A 27,059-nucleotide genomic window follows, 5' to 3' on the forward strand; every position below is an offset into this window, starting at 1 on the left:
CCCAGCTCCTTCCAGGCATCAATACTGGACTCGATCGACCGCCGGCGCCAAAGCTGGCAGGACGGCAAGTAAAGAGAAGACAAGACAAGCAGTTCTGGCCGGGTTTTGCAGGTTTTCCTTGGCCGCTAGGGTAAATATCGGAACTGTCCGCAACAAACTCTTGCAATTCCCAATTGGGAGAACCACCCCCCCTTTTTTTTCTTGTACCCCTTGCAAGAAAAATAAACAGTGTCCCAACAGAAAAAACTTCACCCAATGTCTGAAAAGAGCAATATGCACGCTCTAAAACAGCCCGTCCTTCTCCATCTGAGAAGGGAATGAAATATAAAGACCTGAAAACCAGTCTCAGGTAGCACCTGAAGAAGACAGCGAGGCACGCTGTTGAAATATCGTGCGAGAACGACGTGAACATCCGGCTGTAATCCCGAATATCGAAGATGTCAACCCTTTTCTTAACCACGAAAGCAGTTTGTCGCGCAATAAGCGTTTCTGTTTCTGGTAATGTGGCTCTACCGATGCTATTCTTGACAAATTCGCCATATGCATGTTTAACAAGAAAAAAGAGAGTGTCTCACGTGCTCAGCTGCTGGCTATCGGAGCGACGTGACAGAGGTGATGACAGTGATGTAGGTGGTGATGGCAGCGGCGATGTCGCGCCGCGCACCAGGAATGCGGGCAGAGCGCGCCAGGTAGCGGATGGTGTGGCTGCTACCTGCTGATTACCGGCCGCAGGCATTAATTACAGCCAGGCCGGCGGGCGCACCGGCGACCACAAAAACAGCGACAGTGGGGGCGGAGCCGTGCGTGGGCGCCGCCGGTCGCATCATACGGCCTGCCCGGCAGCGACCGGAGTCTGTCCACACCACGACACAAGGACGCTGCGGGACTTACTTGGTACTCGTTACCCATTACCCCTTACTCTGTACCCGTCACTAGTCACTCATTACTCTGTACTCGTTGCCAGTTACTCGGTACTCCTAACTTTGTAGTCTATACTCTCGTTACCCAACATGCAGCACCACGTAATCGTTACATGTTCTGTGATACGCTGTATCTGTGCACCATCAGCAGTGTAAAGATCACGAACAAAGCGAGTGAACAATGTGCTGCTTGCAGAACGACCGAACATACTCTCGTCCTCTTTAATGCCGTGCGGGTTGGCCGCGAGGTCTGAGGTGTCTTGTCACGGTCCGTGCGGCTCCTCCAGTCGCAGGTTCGAGTCCTCTCTCGGGCATTGGTGTGTGTTGTCCATAGCGTAAGTTAGTTTAGGTTAGATTAAGTAGTTTGTGGGCTTACGGACCGATGACCTCAGCAGTTCGGTCCCATAAGACCTTACCACAAATTTCCGGTTCGTCTTTAAAACTAAACATCATGAAGGCGGAAAGCAAAAAATCACCAACTGGCGTGAAGTGTACGCCTAACAATACCAACGCATTTTCGATACGCCCACTACCAAGGGGGTCGGGCTTTCTCTATGCCGACCTCAAAAATGTGAAAAAAAAGTTACCTGTTGTTGACTTATATTAAAAATATACTTTTTAAAGACGTACTGATGTGTAAGTACGGTTCAGGACCTAAAAATATCTGATTTTGCCCATTATAAATGCTTTTCTTGAAAGCCTGCGACTGTGAATACAATGGGTTTGTTTATAAATAACTTTCTGCTACCAGTCACAATTTTCTTTTACTTATATTTCACACGACGCGTTTCGGGAAACGATTCCCATTTCCAAGTGTGTATTTCTGTGTACTATGCCACTTTTGTAATGAATTCGATTTGTACGTTCTGCTTTGTTTTGTTGATTTTACTGCAACATACAGAAAACGCGCAATTTTTTGGTTAGTTGCCGATTTTTTTACGTATTTAGTGGCGAAATTTAGAAGAACTTATACTTACAGTTTCCTTAAGCACAAGTTCTTCCAAATTTCGCCACTAACTACATAGAAAAGTCGATAACCAACTAAAAATTGCGCGTTTTTTATATGTTGCAGTAAAGTGAACAAAACAATGCAGAACCTCACACATCGGAAATATTACGAAAAAATGGCATAGTAATAAGAAATACACATTTGAAAATGGGTATCATTTCCCGAAACGCGTCGTCTAAAACATCAATAAAAGAAAATAGTGACTGGCAGCAGAACAAACCCACAGAATTTTTTTATTTTTTGGCACACCCCTTAGTAATGTATACAGACTTCCAATAAAGTGTACTACCAATGGGGGAGATACTTTATGTCCACCATAAAAACACCTTAAAAATGAAATTTAACTGTTGTTGACTTTTATCCACAACATACTATTTAGAGAGATACTGATGTGTAATTAAGGTCCTGAACCGGAAAACGTTGACTATGAAATACAGTAGGGCAATAAAATCTTCGAAGATTAAAGTTTTTAGGTAAAATTTAATTGAAAACTTCAGAACATTTTGGAATCTGGTAGAAGGATTTATTAAAAGCAATAAATAATTTTTTCAAAATTTTGAAATATACAGTAGCTGACTACATTGCAATACTTTCAAAAGGTGAGCATAAAGTTTTCCCTCCGTCCCTCGGTTTTGCGAGGGGTACTGTACTTGCTCAGATATACAAATTGTTAGCATTTCAGCGCAGTCACAAGTACGTAAGAGTAACACCATTACATTTTTTACGTAAGGAAGGGTTGCATGGTTTTCTCATTCAGTAATCGCGCTAAAGTATTGGTTGTTTGGAGGAACATAACAAGATAATGCAAGATTGCAATTTACCATGCTGTCGTGGCGTACCTCGGCCTTCGCACTGGCGAGCAGGTTCTCCATATCACTCATTCACTGAAAACATCCTTTCATTTGTTGGCGAGACACTAGCATGCTACCACTAATCAGCCACTGCGGATAATTAAGCCTGAAAAAATGTTGAAGTATAAGGGAATGACGTACCCGTTTTTATCATCCACGCTCGGTTCAGCTCGATGCCTAGCCTGTCTAGAACTGCCAGAGGTGGCAGCTCCGAGTACCCTAACGTATTTAGCAGTATTATTATTTCTTCAACATAAACAAATAGTAAGAAACATTTCGATATTTATGTAATTCCGGGTGCTGCAGTTGTGCTAGGTGAATGTGCGCATTCATGAAGGGGCAGTCAATAAGTAATGCAACACATTTTTTTCTCGGCTGATTTGAACTGAAAAACTGCGGAGTGTATCGTGGGATATCGTGGAATATAGCCGCTTCAGCCCTATAGGTGACAGCGCTGTACTTAAGTGTAATGCCGGTGCATTTCAAGGAGAGAACTGCCACTGAGTTTCTTTTGGTGGAAAACCAGAGCATCGCAAATATTCACAGGTGCTTGCAGGACTTCGATGGAGACCTGGTAGTGAACAAAAGCCTGGTGAGTCGTTAAGCGAGACGTCTAGCAACATCGCAGCAAGGTCGCAGGAACTTGTCCATTTTCCCGCTTGGCAGCCGGCGGCACACAGTTTTGACTCCTGCCATATTGGAACTTGCGGACACCCTCATTCGAAGTGATCGCCGGATCACAAACACCTTTCTGCCCAGCTGGACGCCTCCATTGGTAGTGCAGACAGACTAATACACCAACTGGGATACTCTAAGGTGCGTGCTGCCTGGGTTCCTCGCTGCCTAACAGGAGACTATAAAGAGCTTCTGTTTGGCCCAATTAAGAATGCACTCCGGGGAAGTAGTACATGTACGATGCAGAGATTATTGCAATGCAGTAAGACGTTGGCTCCGACATAGACCGGTAGATAAGTACCAGCGAGAATATCGCATTCCCAGCAAGGTGGCATATGGCAGTTTCATTGATCGGAGTTTATGTAAGAAGTAGGGTTTTGTAGCCAAAGGAGTGGGGAATACTACGGTATTGAATCCTGAATAAAACCAATCTACACAACTGGCCATTAAAATTGATACACCAGAAGAAATGCAGATGATAAACGAATATTCACTGGACAAATATATTTTACTAGAACTGATATGTGATTACATTTTCATGCAATTTGAGTGCATAGATCCTAAGAAATAAGTACCCAGAACTACCACCTCTGGCCGTAATAATGGCCTTGATACGCGTGGGCATTGAGTCAAACAGAGGTTGGATGGTGTGCACAGGTACAGCTGCCCATGCAGCTTCAACACGATGCCATAGTTCATCAAGAGCAGTGACTGGCGTATTGTCACGAGCCAGTTGCTCGGCCACCATTGACCAGACGTTTTCAATTGGTGAAAGATCTGGAGAATGTGCTGGCCAGGGCAGCAGTCGAACATTTTCTGTAACCAGAAAGGCTCCTACAGGTCCTGCAACATGCGATCGTGCATTATCCTGCTGAAATGTACGGTTTCACAGGGATCGAATAAAGGGTAGAGCCATGGGTCGTAACACATCTGAAATATTACGTCCACTGTTCAAAGTGCCGTCAGTGCTAACAAGAGGTGACCGAGACGTGTAACCAATGGCACCCCATACCATCACGCCAGGTGATACGCCAGTAAGGCGATGACGAATACACGCTTCCAATGTCCGATCACCGCGATGTCGCCAAACACGGATGCGACCATCATGATGATGTAAACAGAACCTGGATTCATCCGAAAAAGTGACGTTTTGCCATTCGTGCACCCAGGTTCGTCGTTGAGTGTACCATCGCAGGCGCTCCTGTCTGTGATGCAGGATAAATGCTAACCGCAGCCATAGTCTCCGAGCTGATAGTCCATGCTGCTACAAACGTAGTCGAACTGTTCGTGCAGATGGTTGTTGTCACCATTTGTTGACTCACGGATAGAGACGTGGTTGCACGATCCGTTACAGCCATGCGGCTGTCATCTCGACTGCAAGTGATACGAGGCCGTTAGTATCCTGCACGGCGTTCCGTGTTATCCTCCTGAACCCACCGATTCCGTATTCTGCTAACAGTCATTGGATCTCGACCAACGCGAGAAGCAATGTCGCAATACGATAAACCGCAATCGCGATAGGCTACAATCTGACCTTTATCAAAGTCGGAAACGTGATGGTACGCATTTCTCCTCCTTACAGGAGGTTCAAAAATGGTTCAAATGGCTCTGAGCACTGTGGGTCTTAACTTCTGAGGTCATCAGTCCCCTAGAACATAGAAATACTTAAACCTAACTAACCTAACGACATCACACACATCCATGCCCAAGGCAGGATTCGAACCTGCGACCGTAGCGGTCACGCGGTTCCAGACTGAATCGCCTAGAACCGCACGGCCACACCGGCCGGCCCTTACAGGAGGCATCACAACAACGTTTCAGCAGGCAACGCCGATCAACTGTTGTTTATGTATGAGAAATCGGGTGGAAACTTTCCTCATGTCAGCACGTTGTAGGTGTCGACTCCGGCGCCAGCCTTGTGTGAATGCTCTGAAAAACTATTCATTCGCGTATCACAGCATCTTCTTCCTGTCGGTTAAATTTCGCGTCTGTAGCACATCATCTTCGTGGTGTAGCATTTTTAATGGCGAGTAGTGTACTTTCACAAGGAATGTGTTGCATTGCTTATTGAACGTCCCTCGTACAATACTTGAAAGAGTCTCGGCTAATGTGAGACCATTGGTGCAGGGTGTTTTCCTCTGGTGTAGTAGCAGCACTGGCAGACAGGCAGAGGTGCTCGCGTCGCCCGCAGAGAGTCCGCTGCCGGGAGACGAGACCACACGGCTCGCGCTGGTGTCTGGTGCTTGGTGGCCCCCGGCGCGGGCAGCCACTCAGCTCACGTCGCCGTAATCACCGCAATTATTGGTGAGCCCCGCCATTAGGCGGCATTAGGCGATCACATCGCGGCCGCGCGGCCTACCGGTATTGGGACCTGCAGCCGGCAGCGACCAGCGACCAGCGACTGCCTACGCGACCGACCACTGTGCACGTCCCGGAGCGGCGTCACCCCAGCGAGAAATGCGGCCGCGCCGCTCAAGTGATTACCCCGCCGCTGTCCGGCCTTCCGCTTTGTTTATACAGCACGCGTTGATATATCACGGATAATCGTGGTGATTTGAACGTTACTCGACTCTTCGCTGAAATACGGTGTTTGATTCAGTGTTTCTGTCCGCCGGACGTTCGTTGGAGTCTTGACCCATATCGTTCTGCATCTACATATACCGTCCGCAGCCCTCATGCCTTGCCTGCTGGAGGCTACTCGTAATGTACCATTACTGTTCGCTGCCCGTTCTGCTCCCCTGTCCTACTCCCACATCTACCCAGTTCTGTTCTATTAAGTGTCCATAAGAAGTATAAATGTCGGTACGGGTCCACTGAATATCGAATTTCATTACATAATTTTACTACATATTTCACTACGTGCGGTTTATATGGAAACAATATCACATTTCTTGTGTCATTTTGATACGTCCACTCTTCGAAATTTTAGTGGAATTCCTTCAATAAAGCGCAATATCTGTCTTTCAAAATCTCCACTGGAAGCTGTTCAAAGCTTATAAAAAGTTTTTTCTTACTTTTCATTTTCATTTTTTCTCGTGCGTTTTTTGAGTGGTTGGATGCGGTCCACCGCGCATCTCTCCCTTGAATATATACAATATGTTCCAATCTTTCCTCTTCCTCTACAGGTTTTACCCTCTATAGCTCCTTCTGGTGCCGTGGAAGTTATTCCCTTATGTCCTAACACATATCCTATCATCGTCTCCTTTCTTCTTGCTAGAGTTTTTCATGTTTCTTTGTTCGCAGTCTTGCGGACAAGCTACTCTTTTCCCAACAGTCCCCTGAATTTTCAATATCCTTCCATTGCACAACACATCAAGCGCTTCGATTTCTTTATTTCGTCCTCCAAACATACATTTTTACAAGTTTCATCCTCAAATTGAGGCCTATGCTTGATGCCGGTAGACTTCTTTTTGACAGGAATGCCATCTTTGCTCATGCTAGTCTGATTTTTTTCCCTCGTTGCTCCGTCCGACATGTGATATTTTGCTTCCCATGTAGCTAATTTCCTTCTCTTTATTTATCTCTTGCTCACAAATTTTGATGTTAAGTTTATTTCTAATCTCATTTCTCTTAGTGCACATGACTTTCGTCTTTCTTCGGTTTACTCGCATTCCATATTCCGTGCTCACTGTTCATTCCATTCTGCATGTCCTGTAATTCTTCCTCGTTTTCACTGAGGATTACGATAGTATTTGACAGTCTTGTCAATGACATCATTTCACCCACAATCTTAATCCCACTGTGAACCTTCTGCTCTTAAGCAGAATAATTAATCCGTGAAAAGCTGTAAATGTGTATTTGGAGTACTCTCAATCTATTCTGTGAATCCCGTTTGATAAGAATCAGTCATAGGATTTGGTAAGTGATCTTTCTACAAGAATTGGTTAGGCACTTAGCAATAAATAGCTTTATCTGCTATAGCATGAACTGAGTGGTAACTAGTGCAACCCACATCATGTGGTAAATAATTAGCTGGAAAAGCATCGAAGGAGGTTTCTACGAGGCCTGTATCGGTAAAGTGTGTCGCCCACCCTCGCGTGGTTAGCGTGCTGTTGAGCCTAACGCTCATGCAGAAATGAAAATACACGTGACTTTGTCTGACAGAATATAAGTATTGACATGAAGTCGGTGATGTATAGAGGGAAACATCCAGATATTCAAGAATAAATAAGGTAACACTAGCACGGCTGCCGGCCGGAGTGGCCGAGCGGTTCTAGGCGCTTCAGTCTGGAAGGGCGCGACCGCTACGATCGCAGGTTCAAATCCTGCCTCGGGCATTGATGTGTGTGATGTTCTTAGGTTAGTAAGGTTTAAGTAGTTCGAAGTTCTAGGCGACTGATGACCTCAGAAGTTAAGTCCCATAGTGCTCAGAGCCATTTGAACTAACACGACTGTTTATTGTGTACTCGGTCACTAAAGGACGATCTTATTTCAAATGGTAGGTAGTGACAGGAGCAGTGCGCTACGTATTTTCTCTTTTGTGTTATGTCCGGATTCCACTATAAACCACTGGAAGGAAGATCTTAATGTGGTTGACACTTTCTGTTGTGTGATGAAAAACTTATTTACAGCATACTATTTAATTTTAGCTCTTTGTTTCCGTGTGTCTGTGTTTTGGAGCATTTTATAAACGTTATAAAGTAATGGGAAATGCTAGTGACCAAGAACGTAATAATAATGTCAATTTGTATAAGTATTTCGTAGGTTTATTGCTAAAATAAAATTAAACAGCAAATTGTCCTGGGCAAAGCGGCATTCCCAAAATAGATCTTTGTTGATTATGAAGAGAAATGTTGATATGAAGGAGGCAAAATAGTTCAATCGTTGCTTTATGTGTCACTAGACTTAAGGAACATGGATGTAAAATACTTGTAGGGCTCTGAGAAGTGATATCGAGTAGGTTATTAAATGTAAATTGAACAGACAATACAAGAGGCAGTTGGTGAAAGTTTGCAAAGGTACGTGTTTTTGGAAAATATTCCTCACAAAAATTTCGACTGTGAAGTCATTTTGAGCCACAATTTTCTCCTACATGATGGTGTAGAAGACAAAGAGCAATCTAGAAGAATGCAGCTGATATTCGTTTGAGAGAACCAGTTGCATAATTTTGTGTATGGTAAAGGCCCTATAAACACGTAGCCGTGACTCTGCAAAATGATTCAAATGGCTCTGAGCACTATGCGACTTAACTTCTGAGGTCATCAGACGCCTAGAACTTAGAACTAATTAAACCTAACTAACCTAAGGACATCACACACGTCTATGCCCGAGGCAGGATTCGCACCTGCGACCGTAGCGGTCGCTCAGCTCCAGACTGTAGCACCTAGAACCGCACGACCACTCCGGCAGGCGTGACTCTGCCATAAGGACGATTTGTTGATGAAGTGGACCTGGTAGTATATGTTCCGATGATTGTTTCTTGCCGGAATTGTACTAAATATTTTCATGTGTACTTACGGGTATATAACTCGATATCATAATACTGGCTTCAATATATTGTGAAATACGTAGCATTGCCAATGACGTATGGGCTACAAAATCATTGATAAACACGAAGAAATCGAGAAATAAGCAAAAAATAATATTTATCTCCGTGTTAGTGACGCAGAGATGAGGAAAACTGAGGAACTGCTATGATGGATTTTTAGTGGCTAAATGGTTCAAATGGCATTGAGCACTATGGGACTTAACAGCTGTGGTCATCAGTCCCCTAGAACTTAGAACTACTTAAACCTAATTAATCTAAGGACATTACACAAATCCATGTCCGAGGCAGGATTCGAACCTTGTACCGTAGCAGTCATGCGGCTCCGGACTGAGTGCCTTGAGCCGCTAGACCACCGCGGCCGGCGATTTTTAGTGAATGTAACGCTTACGTAGGTAGCAAATGTGTTATTAAGTTGCTTGTATAGTAGCCACGGATAGTATGACCGCACAGATGAGCAGTATAACGTAAAATACTTCCTCCGTGCGATGTGGGTATGAGTTGGTCGACTGTCGAATGCACGACTGAGCGACTGTCCTGGAAACAGGCAAGGTGCCTAAATGTCACATGTTATCATTTATTATTCAGACGTACAGTTGCTGGATTACTAATTGCTTTATTTGCAGCTGAGACAAATCGAGATACACGGCTAAGAAAGCAAATTACTAGTAGGATTTTTTGAGAATAGGCTGTAAATTATTCCACACAATGCGACTTTTTCCTCTGCATGTCCGATTAGATCACACCGTGAGCTATTCTCATTAAGTCATTTTCTGCCTGTAAAGCTACACTAGTATTTACTGTCCATGTTGCAGTAAAATTATACAGACTTGGCACGATCAGAATTATAACGGAATGAAGCTGATGGAGTGAATAAAGGTGGCAGAAACTCGAAGACACAAACGAGAAACATATGAAAAAATATATGTCTCACGGTTACAACACCTTTATTGGGAATAGAGGAGAAATGTGTGACGCATTGAGGATTTATGCTTAAAGCGATCGCTCGCGTAAAGTGGGAAATGCGGTTCGAGTCCTGGTCCAGTATTGTTTTTCATTGTCGTCATTCACTTACACAGCTGATAGTTGACCGTATTCGCAACTGCGAATACGTTTCACGTGAGGAATTAGTTATTTAATCTGAAGGTGAAACATTTTTCCGATAGAGCTTCGTGGAACTTGTTTATCGTTGACAAAAAATGTAGCTAAATACGATGTGACTTTGACAGAAAATGATTATAACTCGTCATAGAGGTGGTGATAAGGAAACTTTCTGTGTTCATGTTCTTAAATATTCCTATACAGCCAATCCCACGATCGATCCTCAAGACGTGAAGGTTCAAAATGGCTCTTAGCACTATTGGACTTAACTTCTGAGGTCATCAATCCCCTAGAACTTAGAACTACTTAAACCTAACTAACCTAAGGACATCACACACAAACATGCCCAAAGCAGGATTCGAACTTGCGACCGTAGCGGTTGCGCGGTTCCAGACAGTAGCGCCTAGAACCGCTCGGCCACTCCGCCCGGCTTAGTAGAGGCCGGAACCAACGTCCTGCTTCATCAATAACCTATCATCCACGTACTGCTTCCCGCAGAATGCATCCTTCATTGGACCAGGCTTATGGAAGACAGAAGGTACGATGTTGGGGCTTGAGGGTGGATGAGGAAGAACAGACCAATGAAGTTTTGTCACCTCCTTTAGGATGGGCAGACTTGTGTGAAGCCATGCGCTCTCATGGATAGGGAGGAGTTAGTTTACATTTTCGTAGCGACGAAAATGCTGAAGTCGTTTCTTCAGTTTCCTGAGGGTAGCATAATACTAGTCGCACCACGGTGGAGACCATAAAACAGAATAAATCTTTCAGAGTCCCACAAGGCGTGGGACAGTAGCCCAGTCGCATCAAGGCCGTTATTACGGCCAGAGGTGGTTGTTCTGGGTACTGACTTCTCAGGATCTATGCACCCAAATTGCGTGAAAATGTAATCACATGTTTCTTCTAGTATAATATATTTGTCCAATGAATACCCGTTTATCATCTGCGTTTCTTCTTGGTGTAGCAATTTTAATGGCCGGTAGTGTATTACGATGACGCTCATAATGCCCAAGCAATCCCGCACTCATGGTCCTTCATCGCTCTTTATGGTATGCTGTTACGTGGCTAGGAACCCAGCGCACACATACCTTTGAGTGGCCCAACTGGTGGACGAATGTGTCAGCACTGCCAACAGAGACGTGCAGTTATGGAGCGAGGCGTTCGATTGTGATCCAACGTATCCGCACATTCCAACATTACAGGAGTCAAAGCTGCTTGCAGCTTTCCCATACGCTGGAAATCGGGCAGGTTTCCGCGACCTTGCGATGATGACAGACGCATCGCCTAATCATTCATTGTGCTTTTGTAAGCTTCCATGTCTCCCTAAACATTCTCCAGGCGCCTATGAATGTCTCCGATGCTCTTGCTTTCCACCAAAAGAGGCTCAATGACAGCTCTCTGCTTGGAACACACCTCCGTTTACAGACGTCGCTTGAGGCCCATGTGTAGTGCCTCCACCATCGGAACTCCATGGAACTATAGTGCGCGTCATTTACGACGCCAGCCTAGTTTAGGTTCGTTCTGCGCATCTGACGTCACAAAACACAGTCAGCCAATGAACAGAGAACGACGTTGCCACAGCTCGATTGCAGTGCAGAGCAAGGACACGTGTGTTCAGTTATCGAAATGTTCAGTCATAAAGAAAGTAATTGAACAAAAGCAATGTCTTGATAGCAGACTTTCTTTTATAGAAAGTTTGCAAAAAGCATTATTTACACCAGTTTCTTCATATTCTATTAATTAATTAAACCAAAGAAGCAATAAGCCTCCTAATTCAGGCAGTAGCAAGGAAACGTGTTTGTATCATTCTCACGAACTACTTTTTTGCAATAAAGAACAGCGATAATTGATTATTTCCTATTGTACTTCGACGAAACGTCAGTAATTCATAGTCCTACAAACAGTGTTTGTCGGTATTTTGCGTAATGTTTTATAGCCCTCCAGGATTTCGCTTGGACGACGAGCTGTCCTAGCGTAATGGTGAAAGTATTTGGCTGCAAAGCGCAATGTTCAGAATACAATTCTTGTTCGGTGCTTAGTTGTTTTTTTTTTTACTTAAAAAAAATCGAAGTGTCTTACGTCCTGAATTTTATTCGTTTCAATGCAATTTTTTGATTTTCTAGTGCTTTGTCTCTTCATTATAATCATAATAAATTTTCGGTTTTTCTAATTTTGTCCTTCAATATTTCTTTTCACAGAAATCAAAAGGCACACATACAATATTCACGTTATCTCTGTTTTGCTTACATATCTTCTCTTCCGCAGTCGCTGTTTTACTATTCACATTGAGATATATTCTTTTGCGACAGTATTAAAAGTGTGCCAAAGCAGTCGGAACACCGTGTGTCTGCACAGGCGAGCAGTGCAGCGATGACAAAACCGCGCACAGTGTGGAATGCGGGGAGCACGTCTCTGTAGCAGCGAAAGGGTTAATGCGGCCGTGGTGGCTTTACTTCATAAACTGCGCGTAAGTTTGCGAACTATGCTATACTATATATACTATGGCGCTGCTTCTCTAGGCGCGTGCCTCGTTTGCAACTGGCAATTCAGCAATCTCCCGCGTCTGGGCGGGCGTCCGTGAGCCGCCAAGATAAAAGAATTGAACTATAGAGCGGCTGAAGCGGGAATATTTCACGATATCCCACAACAAATTCCGCATTTTCTTTCAACCGGAAGTGGGCGAGAGAAAAATGTATTGTATTACCTATTGAACGCCCCTCTTAAATAGCGAAGAGCCATGCCGTTGTATACCACAGCTACAGTTACTCTAATACGAATATGATAAGCAGGCTGCACGATAGTATTAGCGAGTGTATATTTCGCAAGCGCGCTGTTACTATCTGGATAAGGGCCGGCAGACGATTGCTCTCCAAACAGAGCGCACAGTAGCAGGGCGTCGCGTGGGCAGCAGACGAGCGTTTAATGAGGCGCCCGTCCGAGCTCTGGCTGAGCGCGCCCATCCATCTCCAATAGTCGGGGGGCGCCTGACGCCACCGGGGGCTGCAGCCTAGGGAGGGAGGGACACATCCATCATGCCCGCGCCCACGGCCTGCGCTGCCCCCATTCTTGCGACACGGTCACTCTGACGGATACCGGGCATTAGCGGCAGGGAACCACGGCGACGAATTTCGAAGGTCCGTCGGGAGCATGCACGTCCAACGGAACAATCCATCGTAATTCGGAATAGCCCTGGTCTGCCGACATCGTGCAAGTGACTATCAAGTAAAATGTCTCGCCTGTACAGGAACATACATAACGGGTGTACGAGTAAAGGTTGTAGGTACATGGTTGACGACATATGGAAGTTTCGGTCTGGCCGTGAGTTGTGGACAGATTGCATAATCGTAAGGTGACCGCTCGCGGTAAGTGGGTTCGAGTCGCAGTCCAGCACAAATTTTCACTGTCGTTTTTCCATACAGCTGACGACTGTCCATATTCGCAAATGTCAATACATGTAATGTGTAGAAAAGCCTATGTCCACAAATCAGCACGGATTTAGAAATCATTGCTCGTGAGAAAATAGGCTAGCGATTTCCTCACACACGTATCCTGCGAACCATGAAAGGTTTCAATAATAAGGAATAGAAATAATTCAAAAGCCAAGATCGCTAGTTAAATACTGTTTACTGGATGACCGTATTTCATAGTATGTGTAGTAGTATGGCTCTGAGCGCTATGGGACTTAACTACTCTGGTCATCAGTCCCCTAGAACTTAGAACTACTTAAACGTAACTAACCTAAGGACATCACACACATCCATGCCCGAGGCAGGATTCGAACCTGCGGCCGTAGCGGTCGCGCGGTTCCAGACTGCTGCGCCTAGGACCGTTCGGCCACTACGGCTGGCACGTATATTATGCGTAGCTTGTATAGTATGTACAGTAAGTGTATGCGACAGTGTTCTTTGCGTGGGTATTTGATTAGCAGTGATAACAAAGTTGTATTGTAGTAGTAATGAGTGATTATACAGTGGACCTGTATGTGCACTGCTGGGACATCGGTATCTAGTGGCCGGTTGTGAACCACTAGGCTGGCCGGAGTGGCCGAACCGTTCTAGGCGCTACAGCCTGGGACCGCGCGACCGCTACGGTCCCAGGTTCGAATCCTGCCTCGGGCATGGATGTGTGTGATGTCCTTAAGTTCGTTAGGTTTACGTAGTTCCAAGTTCTAGGAGACTGATGACCTCAGAAGTTAAGTCCCATAGTGCTCAGAGCCATTTGAACCATTTTTTTAATTTTTTTTGTGACCACTAGAATCGCAGCAGGTAAACCGGCCCGGAACAGGGCAGTGTGATGCAGACCGTTGTTAGTCAAATGTTCAAGTGTGTGTGAAGTCTTTTGGGACTTAACTGCTAAGCACATCAGTCCCCAAGCTTACACACTACTTAACCTAAATTATCCTAAGGACAAACACACACACCCATGCCCGAGGGAGGACTCGAACCTCCGCTGGGACCAGCCACACAGTCCCTGACTGCAACGCCACAGACCTCTCGGCTAATTCCGTGCGGCCGTTGTTAGTCGAGCAGCGGTCATGTACCAGATAGTTTTATCTTCTGACTTAGGTTTTACATATCTTATGGAAAAGAATAGCCATGAGAGCAGTCGTTTTTTATTTTTGTGACAATGATTTTATATCAGCTGGTCTGCCTCATGTATCGTTATATCCAAGTGGTTTATAGATGTTAAGCTACATTCAGGTATGTGTTAGTGTACTAATAGTAATGTATATAGTGTCACTCATGTAAGCCCTCCCTCAAACCTGTCGTGTTATATCTTCACAGATCCGATGATGGCACCTTCCTTGTGTTGAAAAATGTCATCCAATACACAGTTTTTAAGCGATCTTGGCTTTTGAATTATTTCTACAATATAGTGATCGCCCCACTGCTCAATGTGTGTTCACTGCAAAATAAGGAATAAGTTCCCATACACGGACGTGACTCGAAACATAACGAGTACTTTCTCGTCGACTGCCGGTGTTCGTCAAATACGAAGGTATCGTCAGCAGTGCCCCAGACAAGTGTGACAGGATCTCTGTTATTCTCTACACACATAACTGACCTTAGAAATATGATGAGCAGCGAGCTACGATTGTTTGCCGATGACGCTGTAGTACCTAGTGAGTCCCAATGCTGTTAGGACTGTGGCTATGAAAAATGAAAGTCGTGTATTATCCTCACAGAATCACTGTAATTAATCAAACAGTCCTCCCCCCCCCCCCCCTGAATCCATACATAGCTGAAATTGTTTTAAAAGTGTTTTGAAACAGAAACTGCAGTCCTCCTTTGCAATTGCATTTAGTCCTGCAGCACAGTTTTCTTGGATGTCGTTAACTGCGTCGTTAAAGTATGCTTCCATTGACAACTTCAATTTTGGGAACAACCAGAAGTCGGCTGGGGCCATATTCCCCGAACAGGGCCGGTGATCCAGGATTGTGACCCGTTTGCTGGCTAAAAACTCTCGCACGCTCTTCACTTTGTGGACTGAAGCGATGTTATGGAGGGCGACCAGGATACTGGCTATCAGTATTCAGATCGGTTTCGACCATTTCTCGCCCAAAAAGCACAAAGTTCTACAGAACACTGGAGGCTGCCTCGCTCTTCCACCACGATTTTGCGACGAGTTTCAGACGCATACTCTTACACTCGCTCAGGAGGTTTGCTTCAGTGATGCTAGCGCTTTGACCTTCTACACGGCTATTGCTGGAACTTGAAGGATCGTAATGCCTCAGTCGCCAAGAGATAGCACTGCTTTTTAGAATTTCACATAAGAAGTCCTAGCGGAACTGGGACACACTATCTACACGTTGAGCGACTGTTGAAGGATAGAGGATGGCTTAGTATTTCTATTTGTTGTGATGAATGGCATATGCTATAAATGTAAACAAGCGCATGTTAATGCAGATGAGTAGGTAAAACAATCCTTTAATGTTCGAATACACCATTTGTGTTCAGCTGCTTGACACAGTCACGTCGAATAAATATTAAGGCATAACATTGCAAACTGATAGGGAAGGGAACAAGCACTTAAGGCCGGTAGTAGTGAAGGCGAAAGGTGGACTTCATTTTATTTCGAGAATTTTAGAGTAGTGTAACTTATTTACAAAACAGACTGCGAATAGAATCCTTGCGTGGACGTTCTTGAGTACTGCTCTAGTGGTTGGGGTCTCCACGAGACCAGTTTGAAGGAAGACTTCGAAGCAATTCAGAGGCTAGCTGCTCCATTTGTTATCAGTAGGTTAGATCAGCACGCGAGTGTTACGAAGACGATTCGTGAACTAGAATTGGAATTCTTGGAGGGACAACGACGAGAAAATTTAGAGAACCTGTATTTGAAGTAGAGAGCAGAACAATTCTGTTGCCTCCAACGCACATTCCACGTGAGAACCACGAAGACAAGGAAAGTATAATTATGGCTCGTACGGAGATATTCGGCATTTTTCCCTCGGTCTATTTGTGAGTGAGACAGCAAAGGGAATGACCAGTAGTGGTAGAAGGTATCCTCCGCTACCTGCTCGTGATTTCCTTTTGCTTCTCAGTCCCGGGAGCGTATACATCAGTTCGAAAACGCCTTTCCTACTGATGTTTGCTGTTCCTTGTGTACATTGCCATCAACACCGCACTGATTCCTGCGTCGAAGTGCTTAGTTTGGGATCTGTTACCACCTGTTTAACATTAGAATTAAAATATGGTAAACCCTATTTAGACTGGATCTGTTGGTGAAATCTGCCTTCTGTAGCTTGATTCTTCGGTAGACTGCGCTGTGGAACCTCTGAAAATACTCGTGATCTGGTTTCTGTGCCGCGGTTCAGCAGCAAGGGGTACTCACCGGTGTGGAGGAAGAGGTGGTTCTTGAGGTTGGTATGCTTGCTGAAGCCCCGGTTGCAGATGTGGCACTTGAAGGGCCACGAGCCGTTGTGGACGTACATGTGCGACTTGAGGTCCCCGGGCGTGGGGAAGGACTTCGAGCACAGACCGCACTTGTGCGGCTTCTCCTGTGGAATCAGAAAAACACAGTGCTAAGTGGGCAAGTCCTATTCATGGGCGAAGCTTGGCTTAAGGGATCAAGGCACAACAAATACATTAGTCTGCTTTTGGTGATCTAATACTTAACGCAGTACAGCGCTGAGAGCCTGAATTTGACTCCAGTGATACTGGCCACGCAAGCTACAAGGGGCCACAAATCGAAAACATTTTTTGTAAATTAATCGAATGTTTTATGGAATCAAACTTAAAACGTTTACAAACAAACATGTATATGTGATGATCAAAAGCAAGCTGTGATACAGAAAAAATTAAAACAATTACTTACAATCGATCAACAATATGCAGCAGCTAAGTAAAGTATTTGGGGTTGAATGTTGATGAGAAACAAACTTTCCAATCATTGACGTTTCTGCCAGTCAGGTCTGTTGTATGAATAGAACGCCAACGATTAGCCTAAATAAGTGGCATCTACCTCTAGAAATCATTATAAATACGTATCTGCCTCTATACTAGAAGGTGGAATCACTACCCCGGAAAATGTTTCATGCGCCTTAAGGTAGGCAACCCATCTTGCATCATCCACTCCCAGGCAGATGAAAAAATGAAATGGTCGTGTGGCATTGTTGGCCGAAAGCCCCATCCGGGGAAGTTCGGCCGCCGAGTGCAAGACTTTTTTCAGTCGACGCCACATTGGGCGACTTGCGTTCCGATGGTGAGAATGAAATGACGATGAAGACAACACAATACCCACTCCACGTGCGGAGAAAGTCTCCAACCGGGTCGGGAATCGAACCCGGGCCCGCTGCATGGTAGGCAAGCGCGTTACCACTCAGCTGAGCTGGCGGACTTCCAGGCACATGATCTCAAAACGAATGGCTCTCAGCACTATGGTACTTAACTTCTGAGATCATCAGTCCCCTAGAACTTAGAATTACTTAAATCTAACTAACCTAAGGACATCACACACATCCATGCCCGAGGCAAGTTTCGAACCTGCGACCGTAGCGGTTGCGCGGTTCCGGGCTGAAGCGCGTAGAACCGCTCGCCCACAATGGCCGGCAGATGGTTGATGCGAGGGAGGGGGCATACTTATTCATATTAATAACACAAAAATTTATTATTTGCATTTGCTACTGCGATATGATTTTAAATCTTGTCACTCTTGGAAAAATTTCTGCAGACGCACATGACCGCATATCTTTTGTATAAGATCTGTTGTAAGACTCCCGAAATATAAAATTAGAAAACAAAAAGAAATTACAACTAGACCCGCAGTCGAAATCTCGAGCCCGAGTATTTTAACGCAAAATTACACATTTCCATGTGAAGATACGTGTCGTGCATATTAGTATATTGTTGCCAAACTGCCTTTTTCAACTTTCATTGCCCGCCGGAGTGGCCGAGCGGTTGTAGGCGCTACAGTCTGGAACTGCGCGACCGCTACGGTCGCAGGTTCGAATCCTGCATCGGGCATGCATGTGTGTGGTGTCCTTAGGTTAGTTAGGTATGAGTATTTGTAAGTTCTAGGGGACTGATGACCTCAGAAGTTAAGTGTCATAGTGCTCAGAGCCATTTGAACCATTTAACGTTGATTTTCTAGCGAAAATATGCACACGACGAAATTTCTACCGAAAATATGCACAGGATGAAATGCGAGAGACGAGCGGGATTAGCCGACCGGTCTAGGGCGCTGCAGTCATGGACTGTGCGGCTGGTACCGGCGGAGGTTCGAGTCGTCCCTCGGGCATGGGTGTGTGTATATATCCTTAGGATAATTTAGCTTAAATAGTGTGTAAGCTTAGGGACTGATGACCTTAGCAGTTAAGTCCCATATGATTTGACTCACATTTGAACATTTGAAGTACGAGAAATTGCACTGCGATGTCCGAGAGCTTCAATTTTGGTTCATCTTGGATAATGTTACATTAGTAATTAATGGGTCAGCTGATAATTATTATTTCCTTGCAAATAGTCACCGAATAATATTATTACTTGTTATTATAAACGATAAAAAGCTACGATTTGCTATATTTCTTAGGTAGAAGAATGCACCAACACTAAATAAATAAATATATAGAAGCATTTCAGATAGGAAAAAACGGCATGTACATCCAGGTAGCCAAACGACTTAGGCAAAGTCGAATGGCTTCATAACGGGACGACTTCAGAGCTTGAGCTGGAGTACAGCATGAAGACGGCGCGGTCGTGCGGATGGACAAGTACCCTTGTACGTTGGGCGCAGCGACTAATGCTAACAGGTGTGGCAGCCTCCTGCTCCAGAGACGCGGACATGCGCCCTGACGCATGCAGATGAGGCAGCTAGCAGCCAGCGGTTGGTCGCTCCTCCGCGGACGCCGTGCTACACGGAGACAGTCGGACACGGCCATCGCTCTCCTCTGGGACGGACACCGTGCTGTCTTCTTCAGCGTGCACAGCGCGGCCTACACACGCCGGCATTGCCTCTTTATCTGCTTCGCGCTGATCTCTCGCTGACGGCAAATGAACGCGCTCGTCTAAACATCAGCGTGAACCAAAATCTCTCACACCGCGGCACACGTATAACTTTTGGCGCTTTATGGTAGCTGCCTTGTCTTACCTGACGACGATGGCTGTGCGCACTTACAATGAACAAGCGAATAACTTGAAGCTGGTAATGAACTAATTTTTTATTCCTGTAATGTAATTTCCGCCTGCCTCGATTGTAACCAATGTTTTGGAAAGGTTTCGCTTGGTTCTGAGGTAAATGCCGTCCGGGAAATCCCCTCGTAAATACTTAACCTCTGTCCCACTACCCGCACGCCTGTTATTTGAAAAGTCCCTGATTCTGCAATGGCTCAGAACTCGGACAGCACGTCTACATCTGCTGTTGGGAAACTTCCTTTTGTTGAAGGTGACATGGGTAGATTTCAGTATTTAAATATTCTAAAGGAAAATGTGGAAAATAGTGCTAATGGCTTGGGCTTAGGCACAGATTACTAGTTTCAACAAGACAATGACCCTAAGCATACAGTGAAAGTTATTTGTCTGCGGTTGTGACACACCCCATATTTTCAAGTTTCGCACACAGCGCGTAGACCTTAATCCAGTGGAACATCTTTGGAATACGCTGGGAAGAATGATCAGAACAGAAGAAATTCGTAAAAAGCTCTGCTGTGAAATAACGCTTACAGCAACGATTGCAAATAGAGGGAGGCGGCAAATAAAAGTGACCTGGACGAGTGGAAGTGATGGGGCGTGAATGCATGCATACAGCCACATCCCGTGACGCGCACCCACGCATCACTGCCAGTGGAGCAGGTCAAAGGGGACGATGGTACTCACAGTGAAGCAGCCGGTGTTCGATGTGGAAAGTTACACAACAACAACAAAGGCGTGGACACCCGGTGTTATGTTGTTTCCTGAAAAGTTTAATGGTGTCAAACTGCCATCAAAGTGTCCGAAAATGGCGTCAGTTATGATCTGTTTTGAACAACAAGAAACATATCGAAACGTGCCCGCACACCAGAAAATGTGGCTGTGATTCACCAGAAAATGGATCAGAGTCCTTCCAAATCAACCCAACAACTATCGCAAGAGACCGGCGTATCACTTCGACCATGTGGACGAATACTCCACCTTAACCTGCACGTACATCCCTGCCCAGTGTCTGTTGCTCATGCACTAAAAGCAGCAGACAGTCCTGAGCACCTCCAGTTTTGTGAGTTAACTGAGACAACAATGAAAGGCTTGAACATGGGTCTGTTCTTTATGTCTGCTAAAGCCTGGTTTCATCTGGGTGCCTACGTCAGCTCACAGAATCACAGGTTCTGGGCAGCGGAGAATCAGCATAACTTCCACAAAAAAAAGCATCGCACAATCAGAGGGTTGGGGTTTGATGTGCAATGTCTGCATGTAGGGTCATTGGTCCCATCTCCAATGGCAGCATTAACGGAGGAGGAAATGACCTACAGTTACTTCCAACAGGATGGAGCTATTGCCCACACAGCCGGCCGAACCGTGGAGCACATTTACACAATTTTCACGTCTGACGTAGTTGCTACCAGGGTCGTGGCCCTAGCTGGCCAACAAGGTCACCTTAAGTGGCAGAGTGGAATTACTTCGTACGGGGAGCCCTCAGGCCTAAGGTGTATTGCAGCTATCCTCATAATGGATTGAGACTGCAGCAATTCCACCACTCCAGGTTCGATCCTCCTTCAGCACCTTGCCGACCAGAGCCAAAAAGTGCTGTAGTTAGATTAGTACTGTATTTCCTTCCTCTGCTGTGTTTCTTTGTACACTGGAACTCTGTCCTCCACGTCACTTTTAATTGCCCTACCCAGTATTACCTCAGAGGCTACCATTAAACTGATTCATTGTATGCAAGAAAGGTCTACAAAAGTGATACATTGATGACGAAGCTATTAACATTTTCATTACATTTAAGGGCATTTCAATTTTTTTCGTATCTATGAATACTTTTGTCACCACATTGTAAAGTCAGGTGGGCGGAATTTTTATTTACTTTTTGTAGAAAGCTACCTTAGTTAATCCTTTTATATGCACAGATTGGAAGGGAAACCCAGACTGTTAGTTTACCAAATAACGTCTCTGGTTGTGATCTTTAGTTTTAGTAAATACAGTTACCCTACATGAACAACGACGTATGAACACTTCTTTTCTACGACTGTAAATGTTGACAGCCAATGTTCCAGCTTCACTGACGCTGCTCGTCAGTTCTTGTGACGTCACCAAAACCTTGCACCTCCTGCGGTGACGACGGCGCTCCGTCGCTGGTGATGACTCACTTTGGCCAGCCGTAGAGCGCGTACGGCACTAAATTAACCGGCCTTCCTGTTCGCTGTTGCTGGGAGCGTCCAGTACATGCCTGTCTGCGGTGTCCAGGAGCAATCTCACGTAATGCCAGGAGACCGTTCCGCTAATGAACGCGCAGGCCACATTACAGGGATGGCGACGAATAAAACGGCCAACTTTACTTCTTGCCGCTGCATTAGACGCTGCAGACAACCGGTACCGCGTTTCGAGCCAAATGAACCGGTGACTTCACAGCCGCCGGCCTCTTCGTTTTGTTTCCGGTTACAGTACAGATCGAGATGTGCTTTAAGGCGCCAGCCAACGTGCTGGCGTTACATCACTAACAGTCACACCAGCAGGCTAACATGAATATTCTCAACTAAAGTTACAAAAACGCCTTTGTACCACTCTGCTGACATCTCGTAGCAGCTACCAGGAACGACGGAGCAATGTGACATGCCATCTAGCAATTAATTATAGAAATTCGCAACTTGGGGTGTACCACACCCCTACACACCACTGTCGGGTTAATACACCACAGACATAACGAGAGTATACCGCAAATTTGATTAAGTGATAATGAGTTTATAACGTCACATAGGAACTATACAAAAATCGCCGAAACTGAAAACAGTATCGGATTAGCCGAGCGGTCTGTGGCACTGCAGTCATGGACTGATTAGCCGAGCGGTCTTGGGCACTGCAGTCATGGACTGTGCTGCTGGTCCCGGCGGAGGTTTGAGTCCTCCCTCGGGCATGGGTGTGTGTGTGTGTGTGTGTGTGTGTGTGTTTGTCCTTAGGGTACATTAGGTTAAGTAATGTGTAAACTTAGGGACTGATGACCTTAGCAGTTAAGTCCCGTAAGATTTTACACACATTTGAACATTTTTTGAAAACTGTATCGCACTTCCGAAGTGCGGCAAGGTGGAGCCTCTCGCCTGTTCCTTCTTTGTTTTCTTGGCGTTTATCATGTACCTCCAGCCGGTAGGCACCTACCTACGCTAGTCAACAAATAGTCAACAAATAGAAACTTTTTTCTGCATCTGGTTTGTAAATGGGTGGATGTACATAATTTTTCCTTGCTGAACTCACTGGTAAAATCGAGTTTTCTCTATCAGTTCACATTTCCTAGATATACAGCAAAATCCCACACACATTACAGTGGAACACTGAAAGATTTAAAATAAGCAACAAATAGTAATCAGAATTTTGGAGCTCAGTGCCATGTAATATCTATACAGAGTGTTCGGGAACTTCCGTAACACACTTGTAGGACTTATAGAGGGGAGTTAGTCCATAATATGTTGGATAGGAATCTATGTCCGTAAACGTACCGTCTCTGTGCTACAACCATTTGGAAACACGTTGGTAACGCGACCACTTTTACTATTAATTTATTAGGTGTGACACATAACAATCCCTCCTTTACAATTCCAATCATTAATAACCAAAGAAACAGGAAGGAAACTTATTCAGTTTTCACAAACAATTGCAACTCCAATTCAGGTGTACGGCGTCTCCTTGGAGCACGATTGTCACACCTGCTGACGGTGAGGTATTCCTTTCTCGAAGCCTTTGTGTAACTGTGACGAAAAGGGTACGCGATGGAGTCGGATGTCGTGGATAACGATCTTGATAAAGGCGATGAGCAGCCCTCTCATTACCATGAGCTTTGTATACATATGGATCATGTCAGTGTATTCTGAAAACGTGTACTCAACTATGTTGCTCTAACACTCACAGACACGTGAATGAGGTTCGAACAAGGTCAGAGAGGTAGGATACGCGACAAATGACGTTAGCTGATCCGACATAAGCACCCCTCTCCCTTACTGTGACTACCTTGCGCAAACCTACCTAGCAAACATGTTTTCAAACGTCTGTAGCACGGAAACAGTAGTTCCCGGATATAAGTTCCTGTTCAAAATCTTATATACACACTCCCCTCCATTTACACCTTTAATATTTTTTGGTGTTCGAAAAGTGCGGCAGCGACGATCTCCTTTTGTCTGCCGTTTGATCATTCTCCCTAACAAGACACCTGCGGTAGTCGACCATCATCGAAGGGTTCCAGTGACCTTGATAATGGTGTTCCAACGTACGGGTGTCTTATTGTAAGTGTTCAACCTGTCCATCGCTTAGGCTACCAAAACCTTCCGGGAAGAAATCAAGAGACATTCTGCACCGAATATTCTTGCAGCTGTCGATCAGATCACTCATAATGGAAACACGGTTATCTCAATCAAAAAGCCTGTCAAATTGTAATGAAGGAGGACCAGCAGGTAGTGTGCTGTTAGTGAATTTGGTATCAAAGTTTGGATCTTTCGTCGCTTTTCTTTTTCACGATTGATCAAATACATTTTCTTTCAGCTTTGTTTCAGTCAACTGAAGAACTTTTTTTTCAAACGATTCAAGGACTGACAGTAAAACAAAATCTTTAATACTCAAAACTCTTACATTCTAGGGCATTTTGAACGGCAGATTCAGATTCTACACACCAAAACATATACTGATACACTGCATCCCACATGCAAAATGGCTGTTGAGAAGTGCTACTGGATTTGGCAATGTTGGTGGTAGCGTGATTAACAGCCACTGTAAAAGTACTTGAGATTTTGCTAAGCAACTCAACTTCTGTACGGTTTTAATCTGTGGATCCACGGTGCACAGTGATTGTCTCTTAGAATAGAACGAACACAGGTTTGACATTGCTCATCGTTGCCCATTGTTTCCCTACCTCGCCAAACGATATACAGCACCATCTCGTCAAGTAACACAGAACAGATGCCCTAAACTTGTGAGTTATTGAGGTATAGCATTTTGGATAAATGGTACAGGTTATTACAACCATAACAGCAGCATGTAAAATTTCCGAAAGTGCAGAGGATTTCTTACTTAAAACCCCGAGACCGCCGGAAGCCAAGAGGGAAATAAGAAGTAAGTTCATGGCAAACAGGTGCAGGAAACAGTCGGTGGGGATGTGGGGAAAGGGTGCAGTGGTAGGAGGGACCTGTGTGTCCTCAGCTCATTAACCATACGGCGCAGCACAGTTGGGCAGTGGCATATGGCCGCGCCATTATAACCGTCCGAGAGGAAGCGCCTCACCTGTCTGCGTCTTAATGTGGGCCACATAAGCATATGTTACAGGGTAAGGCGATCACACATTGTGTCTTTATTAGCGCGGGCATGTAAGCTCACATGAAGAAGCTTACCTACAAAACTATGTAATGTTATTGTAATTCTTCACGCGCTAACGAATGAAACCAATCACAGTGATCACTCTATCTGAACAAGCAAACAAATTTACATGACCAGAGGATGCGGTTACCTCCCGATAGTTTTTCCTTAATGGATGGATGGGCTACTAAAGACCAAGAAATACACACATAAAACTTGCGACAGGCAATTATTAAGGTAGTCGGAAATCCTTACAAAAAGTCACTCACGTATTCCACTTCGAGAACTGAAAAACATGAATGTATAGATAAACAGGCAAAGGTTGCGTGCCTTTGGAAATAACACATTAATTATTACAACGACAGCTGCTTTCCATACGGGCTATGACTACTTTTGTTACGTATACATGCAAAACATCGCTATAACCTCTAGTTTATGCATTCGTCTTCTGTATTGAACGTTTCTGCTATTTTACTGAGATTTTAGCAAAGAAGTATCTGTTTACATGGAGTCCCTGTAGTTCTATATTAGAAGTTCCTCCCGTCGTTACCGATAAGAAACCAGACTGCAGAACTTGGCAGGCACTCTGGTAAAAACCGCATATGATATTTGTGAATGCCAATCTGAACTCGTTTAAAAGGAAGAGCGGAAACTTTTCACGAACACAGAATAGAGGAACGGTTTGTAATGTTACAAGTTCACCTTTCACTAGAAGCTCATTAAATTTCTTTTCCAGCAAGCTTCTACTCTCGACAGCATGCAAACTTTGAGTTGGTTGGTTGGTTGTGGGGGTTAAAGGGACCAGAAACTTTAAGTCCGTTCAGTTGTACGATACAACTGCATTTTGCTGAAACGAATGAAAATATGAGATAAAGATGTTTTCTTGTGCAGGGTGATTCAGTTTACCCTATCTGTGGGGTTCATGCAAGCCGCAACACCCCAAAATATCATGCGCAAATTTTCATATTTTCTCGCTCCCGACACACAAACCATTAGTCCTCCGCAAAAATTCACAGGACCAGTTTTAAAATTCATGTAGTTAAATTTTGTACTGGTATTTTTTTGCTGGAGACCGTAGTTTCTCTGTTATTCAAGAAAAGCCTACAAATGTGAGTTTCATGTGGGTTTTTCTTGAATAAATGGGAAACCATGGCCTCCAGCGAAAACGTATGACACTACAGAATTTAACTACATTAAATTTCCTACAAAAATATCCTGTTCATATTTTCTGCGGGATTAACAGTTTTTATACAGCGAGTGAGAGAATATGAAATCTTGCACATCGTTTTTGGAGGCGTTGCAGGTTGCATAAAACCCAAAGTAGGAGCAACTGAAAGACCCTGTATGAAAAATTTTGGTGGTTCTTGAAATATACAATTCACGGTCGCGTCCTGTGCTACGGGAATGCTGGTACACTGGGGTTGTGTGCCTCCACCGACATTTTTGGAGTTGGATCCCTACATCCCGCTGATTTTCATGTACTAACGTACTGCCCTTTAGCGGTTTATTAGTTTGGTCTGACAACGAACGTTGGGCTTTATATTCCAGCCTACTTAGCACTTACGGCTTACTTACAAGTCACCTTAGGATATGGTTTCAGTGCCTGGAAACCAGTTGTTATCTGACAATAAACAGACTCAATACAGCTGAAACAGCTCCTTAATCTTGAAAACTAGTAAAAATAGCATAACTACTAGTAGCGGAATAAATGGATAATCTGCGTCGTGTGTGTAACACATCATGAAAGAACTGCAGAAGCTAGCTAGTATTAGACAAATGCGAATCCATATAAAACGGTTCAAATGCCTCTGAGCAGTATGGGACGTAACTCCTGTGGTCATCACTCCCCTAAAACTTATCACTACTTAAACCTAACTAACCTAAGGATAACACTTACATCCACGCCCGAGGCAGGATTCGAACCTGCGACCGTACCAGCAACGCGTTCCGGACTGAAGCGCCTAGAACCGCTCGGCCACAACGTCCGGCTCCTTTGTAACGTCTTTGTTACGAAATATGCTATATTTATTTAACAAATGAAAGTTGTGAACAAAAAATGTGGAT

At 44.7% G+C, this 27,059-nt stretch overlaps 1 protein-coding gene across 1 annotated transcript in view; it reads right to left on the reverse strand.

The window, feature by feature from the left end:
• Window positions 1–27,059, reverse strand: part of LOC126278166 (zinc finger and SCAN domain-containing protein 22-like) — a 707,092-nt gene that overhangs the window by 139,985 nt on the left and 540,048 nt on the right. The window contains exon 6 of the mRNA XM_049978061.1: window positions 16,870–17,035. Within this exon, the coding sequence (XP_049834018.1) occupies window positions 16,870–17,035 (166 nt within the window). The remainder of the gene's footprint in view (window positions 1–16,869; window positions 17,036–27,059) is intronic.

This window comes from Schistocerca gregaria, chromosome 6 (assembly GCF_023897955.1).
Source record: "Schistocerca gregaria isolate iqSchGreg1 chromosome 6, iqSchGreg1.2, whole genome shotgun sequence".
Classification (NCBI taxonomy): Eukaryota; Metazoa; Arthropoda; class Insecta; order Orthoptera; family Acrididae; genus Schistocerca; species Schistocerca gregaria.